This window comes from Pangasianodon hypophthalmus, chromosome 30 (assembly GCF_027358585.1).
Source record: "Pangasianodon hypophthalmus isolate fPanHyp1 chromosome 30, fPanHyp1.pri, whole genome shotgun sequence".
Lineage (NCBI taxonomy): Eukaryota > Metazoa > Chordata > Actinopteri > Siluriformes > Pangasiidae > Pangasianodon > Pangasianodon hypophthalmus.
This window is the reverse complement of record NC_069739.1, coordinates 3,454,572-3,461,924: the sequence shown is the minus strand read 5'-3', so window position 1 is coordinate 3,461,924 and position 7,353 is coordinate 3,454,572. Positions and strand designations below refer to the sequence as shown.

The 7,353-nt window shown below is 35.6% G+C and overlaps 1 protein-coding gene across 2 annotated transcripts in view; it reads left to right on the top strand.

Moving 5' to 3' along the window:
• Positions 1 to 101: 101 nt before the first annotated feature.
• Positions 102 to 7,353, top strand: part of gareml (GRB2 associated, regulator of MAPK1-like) — a 28,658-nt gene continuing 21,406 nt past the window's right edge. The window contains exon 1 of one of the 2 annotated variants that reach the window (XM_053231639.1): positions 102 to 2,279. In XM_053231639.1, the coding sequence (XP_053087614.1) occupies positions 2,276 to 2,279 (4 nt within the window). In that variant the 5' untranslated portion in view covers positions 102 to 2,275. Of the gene's footprint in view, positions 5,423 to 7,353 lie in introns of both variants that reach the window. The other variant, XM_026917756.3, reaches the window with a different exon arrangement.

Genomic DNA, 7,353 nt, shown 5'->3' with positions numbered 1-7,353 from the left:
GAGAAAAGGAAAACCAACAACAGAACACTTCACCACTACATTTTTAAATAAAGATGAAATCTGACATAAGGAGGTTCCTCAGAACCTTTCAGACTTTTTTTTTTTTTTTTTTGTGTGTGTGTGGAAGGCTCATCAGTGTAAAAAGAAAAAACAAAAACGAGCTGAATGACCCAAGCGCTCATGACTGTGTACAGTTTCTGGTTTGGTGGTTGGGTTTCTGTGTGTAAATGACTTAACAGTTAGTGTGTAAGGAGTTTTGTCTCTCATGTTTTGTTCTCTTTTTTTAATTTTTTTTTTTTTTTTTTTTTTAATTTCTTTTGTCTGGTGCCTTAACGTGGAGCCGAAAGATTGAACTTCCCATCCACTCTAAGCAACACGCACGCGCACACACACACACACACACACACACACACACACACACACACACACACACACACACCCCATCTGTATAACGATACTACCAGGCTCGCCAGAACAGACACCGACATCGCTTGAACCGAAGAGAATGGCAATTATTTTCTAAATAACTTCACATTTTTGTTTGAATGTTTTTTTTGTTTGTTTGTTTGTTTGTTTTTTTGTCACTCACCTTTGTTCTGTCCCCCTTTTTCTCCTGCATGCCATTTTTCTTTGGTTTTAAAGACTTGTGCATTTGTGCAGCAAAAAAAAAAAGAGAAGAAAAAAAAGCAGCTGCACGAGGGGTGGGGTGGGGTGTAGTTCTCTGTGGAAATTAATTTTTTTTTTTTTTTTTTTTTTGGCAGATCCATTAAAAAAAATAAGCTTGTTTAAGTTATATGTTTGTCTATTTTTTTTTTCCAGGCTGTGAAACAATGTAGGTTAAAAAATACAAAAAGTGAAAGACATTTTACCATGTAAGGAATAAAGCACTGTGTCATGCGGTTGTAGGAAAATAATCAGCGTTAAGTTGGTGTGATGAAGCACAGATACTGTGAGCACCTTGAAGCTGATTATTTTCTAATAACAACATGGCCTGAAGTGTTTTATTCCTCATAACGCAGCAGTTTGTCTACGATTACAGTTTTATTTATTATTAAATAGCAACCTGTAACAGTTTTTTAAAATCTATTTACTGTTACATTTAATGTTGTGGAACATCCGTAAAACAAGTTCTCAGTTATTTTAAAGCAGCTATAAACAGTCATTCCCTCACCAGCCTCCCTTTTTTCCTTTTTTCTCGTGAAGTTCATTAATAAGACACAGCTTTTCATGTTACACAGAAACCATAAAGCATAAACTCTTCTGTCCTGAAAATCTCAGAAAAATTATTTAGTTTTACCTCTGAGACTGGAGACTCCTTCTATAAATGTCAAATATCTCCTTACAGAAAACGTAAACATATCAGCTTTTACATGCGTTTTTATTCTGTTTATATGAAGCATTCATGCTATAAATCCCTGTCAGTGAGCTGTTACTATAGAAATGATAAGATATCAGAACAAGCGCATTAATACAAACCTAAACTATTGTCAGAGCTGCTGTTTTAGAAAATGAATCAACACCTTCTAACTAATCAGAATCCAGAATTCAATAGCGCTGTGGTATAAATTGTCATAAATCTGTTAATATAATTCTGAGCACTACTTGCACACACACAACCCAACATTCACTTCCCAAACTTCACTAAAAAAACAAAATAATCCACAATGCCCAGAAAATGCCTGTTTACTGGCTGGAAAATGAGTCATGCTTCTCCAAACGACACCTTAATGCCACCTAGTGGCTGAAAGAACAACAATCCTCAGGCTTTTACTCTGGGACTGGAGATGATGTGATGATTTATGTGAAGTGGACGTGAGATTATTTAAAAGTTTAAACATTTAAAAGTTCTGACATTTTCACAATTAGTGATTATTTTACCTGTGTAGCAGTGTGATATTAGGTTACCTGGCCTCCTAATGATTCAATCCTGGTAGCAGATTTATTATATACTTACAGTATATCACCTTAAGTGTAAAACCCTGAAACTATTCCAGCTTCTCTGAGGTAAATTCAGGTAAAAACCAGAGACTGCAAATGCATATTTTATTTTAATCCTTCATTTTAAAGGGACTTTTTGAACAAAGCAAGGTATTACAGTTCAAATGACATGTATATGTTTTGCAATAATTGACTATAATTACTGTTTTGATTAACAAAAATATCAAAACCACTCTTTAAGCAGGATAAGTGAGTACACCAGAGGGTTAATCAAAATGGCGTCCAGGTCCAGGGGCTGCCTGCTAAGCTGAACTTGAGAAACTTCTGGAAGGACAACATGTGTAAGAATCACAGTGTGACAAACATAAAGCTAACACTAATGCTACACATAAACAAGTTTATGTGAAATTTCAGTATAAATGAATCGCCTTTGCGATATTTACCACTTTAAAAAGACAATTTTTTCTGAATGGCTTAACGGTTTTTTTTTTTTTCCCCAAGATGGCGGAATCCATGGAATTCTGGTTATGTGTAATTATTGAGTGTAATTACTGTACATTTTTTTAGTCATGCCGAGTATATTTTTTGTGATTTTAACAGCATATCTGAGAGAAATGTTGATATCCTTTATGGTTTTATGTCACTTTCACTATTGTTGTGCCTTTACATTGTGCTAAGGTTAAAAGATTTAAGGTTAAGCTTGCTAGCTAAATCATTCAAGCGTCAGGTATTATCCACTTTCGTGTCCATGATTCCCAGTTGCCTAGCAACAGCGTTCTCGCCAAATGCTAGCATGTAGCTAGCTTTTACAACAGGTTAAAACAAACAAACAAATAAATATGAAAAAATAGAGTTTTTTTTAAGTCGATGAACACGCAAAAAAAAAAAGTTTAATAAACAATGAGTGTAGTAGCCTAATCTGTACACTTCAGTATTCCTTTCCTGCTAACAAAACAGTAAACTAGGCTAATAAATTCTACTTGCTAGTCATGTACTAAATATAAACTGGTTTTATTTATTTATTTATTTATTTATTATCCAAATGAAAACTGGTTATGAAAGCCACCCACACTGTGATTTATCTTTAAAATCTCAGCAGATAGCTAATAATAGACATTCTATACTTTTTGCCTAGATTAAGGATTAACATCAGCATAGGTTTAACTTAATATATTAGAAAATTATTTTAAAACAAAAACATTTTTCACATAGGGAATGTAGTATTATTATAATATTAAATATCAATGAAATCTTAGAATATAATTTCACTTTAAAGCTGTCTTATTTGCAAAAAAACAAAAACAAAACAGTACAGAATCCTGACGTCTCACTGAAATACTTTTCATTCTCTTTAAAGCTATTGGTCGAAGGGACGCCATTAATAAAGTCATAGCTTCAAACAAAATTAAGTCGAGAGGCTGTAGCACTTGAATTATGCTATAGGCTACTATCTAGTGAATTTTTTTGCTCCATAATAGGCAGTTGAGAGTCAACAACGTAGTCATCCAGCATAGTCTAGCAGCTAGCAGATAGCTTTGAGTGGATTTAGATGTATCTTTTTTCAACTGTGTTCGATACAGCAGGTGTGTTTCCTGTCACCAACAAGGTATAAAATATAGTTGAGCACGGTTGACAAGTTTCAGCAAAATGTCCAGCCCAGCGACATCTCAAAAACCACACAAAAGATCTGAAACTAGCCCAAACAATCTGGGCATTGGAAAAGGAAGACATTTTTTTTTTTCTTCTTTTTCTCAGGCTTTGCATGGGAAACAAGGTCACTGTGGTGCGCACGCATTTCTGATGTATGGATTGTTATTCACTCCATAATCCCCCTTTCCCTCTCCCAATCTTTGGAATATATCTTGCAATAGAAATGGTTCTGTACATCATAGACACACGATTATTTGCTATAAAACAAGATCTTGGTGTCTGCTGAGTATTAGCCGTGCGCTGCTCCTCCCCGGAGCATGGGGCAGCGTGATTCCTGCCCCAATGCGCCTCTCTTAGCGATTGTTATAGTTCGCATTTTTGACCACTAGGTGCAATAATAACTCTATTGAGCTAAATGAGGCAGTGAGCTCACTGCACTACGATTTCACAACATTTAGAAACACATGCAAATCAACGGAAAGTCAGCTTTAATCTCTCAGATAGCAGTATTGTAATAATCATTAGTCAATAAAAAAAGGTAATTAGTATTTCAAAGTAATTTAAAATGTATGGAGTTGTGAATGAAGACTTTATGAAGGTTAATATTTGTTGAACGGATGATGTAAATGGTGGGGCTTTGCATCACTGGCCCGGGGGACGAGCTGACACTGATTTAACCTGAAGCATGTTTAGTCATTCTGTGCATCTGAGCAAAATGACTAAACTGTAAACAGACAGGATATGAACTGGGTATACGTATGCATCAGTAATATGTCGAATATATTACTCACAACAATTTTATAACCTTATTAAAAAGCAAAAAGCATATGTCATTTTTCCTACCCCAAATTTTGCGGGGTTAACTTCCTGTTTGATGCTGACCACATCCTCTTATATGATGACATAAATAAAGTCATGTAATTTCCATCAAGCATTTCCACTGCAAGGGATTAAAGTAATATATTTTGACTTTCACTGATTAGGCTAAAGGAAAAAGTTAGTTGAATTCTATCTTAAATAATAATAATAAAAATAATCCAATGTTTCTATGCAAAAATAGTTAACCTTCAGGTCTTAAATATTTAATGTTGATGACCAAAATTATATATTGAAAATGATTTTTGAACAAAATATAGAAATATTTTTGACATGTACAAAAATTTCGCAGTTTAGGACTTTTGCTCGATGCAACAGTTTTTATTTAATTTCGGATTTTGTGTAGAAAGTTTGTAAGGGAATAGTGATTTTTTTTAATTAGTTAAATTAGATGTTTTAATTAGTTTTAATTACTGCAATTAGAAAAAAAAAACATTAACTTAACTGCACAATTAAAAAAAAAATCATTATATTAACTGAACAGAATTTTGGACATTATGCATGACAGGGGTAAGAATGAAAAAGTTCAGCAAAACGCTACCATGATTAACTTACAACTTGTGCGCGCGCAAGGAGACGCAACCGGAGACACTGTGCGCGCGCGCGCACGCGGGCAGGAGGAGTGAATGGGCGGAGCTACAGCCAAGAGGCATCTCTCTCTCTCTCTCTCTCTCTCTCTCTCTCTCTCTCTTCATTCACACTCTTCTCTTCTGTGCGCGTGGTGAGAACCGACGGCGCTTCTGCAGGAGCGGATCGCGCGCCCCCGCCACCGGAACCTCGTTCCTCCTCCTCCTCCACGCGCGCGCGCGCCCGTGCCGCCGCGACCCCGGTGATGATGCCGGAGAGATGGAGAAACTGTCCGCGAGCATCTCGGAGCTCTCGTGGAGCGCAGTGTCGCTGCCCCTGGACGCCGTGGTGGGCAAATTCCGCCTGCCCACACTGGTGAAGCTCAGCGCCGGTAGGCAAACCCGCTCATAACGCTTCATAACGCTTCATAACGCTTCTTCATGTTGGTATTCATGACCGGAGAGCGGCGGTGCAAAACTTCTGAACCGGTTTTCTTAGAGGCTGCAGTTTTGGAAAGCAGCTGTGTGCTAAAATAATTAGATATTCTTACTGAATAGTTTCATCTTATGCTGAAATGTTAGTGATTTTTTCCCCCTCCATTGATACTCTGCAGCATCGCGATATTTATGCACTAAACAAATTGCACATCGATAACAATATCATCTGTTAACACTAAAGCATTTTGGTCCAGTTAAAAACTTTCTGATGAACCATGTCTGAGAGAACATAATGAGGACACCATGTACATAATGGATGCTATTTGTGAAACCTGTTAAGTGTTATTAAGTGTTATTAAGTTATTAAAGTGAGTGTGTTGTTTTGTAACACACTCTCAGAGGTTGCGGTTCGGACTGCAGCTGTGGCAATTAAAAAAATATTAATTAGATGTATTTACTGAATAGTTTCAAATGCATGGTGAAATTTTAAGAAACAATGCACTCAAGTTTAGCATTGAATTATTGAATTATTTTTTAATTTCTTTTCCGGGACACTGATATTGTGTTGCATGTGTCGCAATATTTAGGCAATTAAAATATGCAAATCAGGAAGATCATCTAATCTATCTGGCGCTCTCCGAAATTTCTGTCTGAAAACTAAACCGTGTTGAAAAGTCAAAACTGGAAATCGAAAACCTTTTGGTACACTCTCAGCACAGCTACGTTTACGTATAAATTGATTGATTTTTTTAGTTTTATTTTTTTTACATTTTGATACACTCAGCACAGTTTTCTCAGAAGTGACAGATTGGACTGTTTGCTAAAATAATCAGATGAGAAGTTTTACTTTAATTCATGTTGAAATCTTGAAACTTTAATAAACAAATCACTTGGGAACACATTTATAAAGTTAAGTGATGATTTTTTTTTTTTTTTTTTTTGCCCTCGTGATACTTATGTAATAAAAACTTTCACATCGATAACACTCTGATGCGATCTTATGCTTCTTTCTCTAGAAAATCAAAATGTGGATAAGGTAAAAGTCAAAAACTTTTTCTGATGACCATTTAGCTTATATTTATATATTTTGAAAAATCCAGTTTTTGAAGCCTTTTAGGGTATTTTTGTAATACAGAAATCAAGGTACTTAACTGCATGGTTTCTTGTTACTGAGTCGACGATCATGTATTGTACCTTTAGTACAGTACGTATCTTTTATCTGAAAACATTTAAAAATTATTTACGGTACATAATTGGACCTTAACGACCACCGTTCTCTAAAAGCTTAATTAAAGGTGGAGCGCCTTCCCAGGTTAAAGATACAAGTCTTTATTTCTGTACCTTTATTTCGGAGCGTGTAGGAGCATTAAAGTGTCAAAAGTGTCAAAATCATAGTGTTCAGAATCTCCACCTGATTTCCAGCTTCTAATAATAATTTTTAACAAAAAGCTGCTGTGCCAATCTGTATAAAAAAAACTTAAACATTCACCCTGAGGTGATTAAAGCCAAGTTTACACCTTCTTAGCAAAGAAAAGCAACTAGAAATTATGATTATCTGTTATTATGATTGACATGACATGATGGATGGATGCATGGATGTAGAGGGGACGGAGCAAATATTGCAAATTGTAATGAAAATAAGAAAATACATTTTAAGAGAATGCAAGTAAATATGAGTCAGAGAGAGAACATAGGGGCAATCAGATGATGGCTAATTTGTGCATTGAAATTTGTAAGGAAAAAAACACTGGAAATAAAAAAAGAAAGAAAATGAAAGTCCTCTCCTGAGCGATGAAATGAGCCTCCCTGTTTATAATGTGCGGAGAAACTTTAGACAGTGTTACTTTAAAGATGAGGTGTAATGAGTTTCCGAGCGAAGCTTATG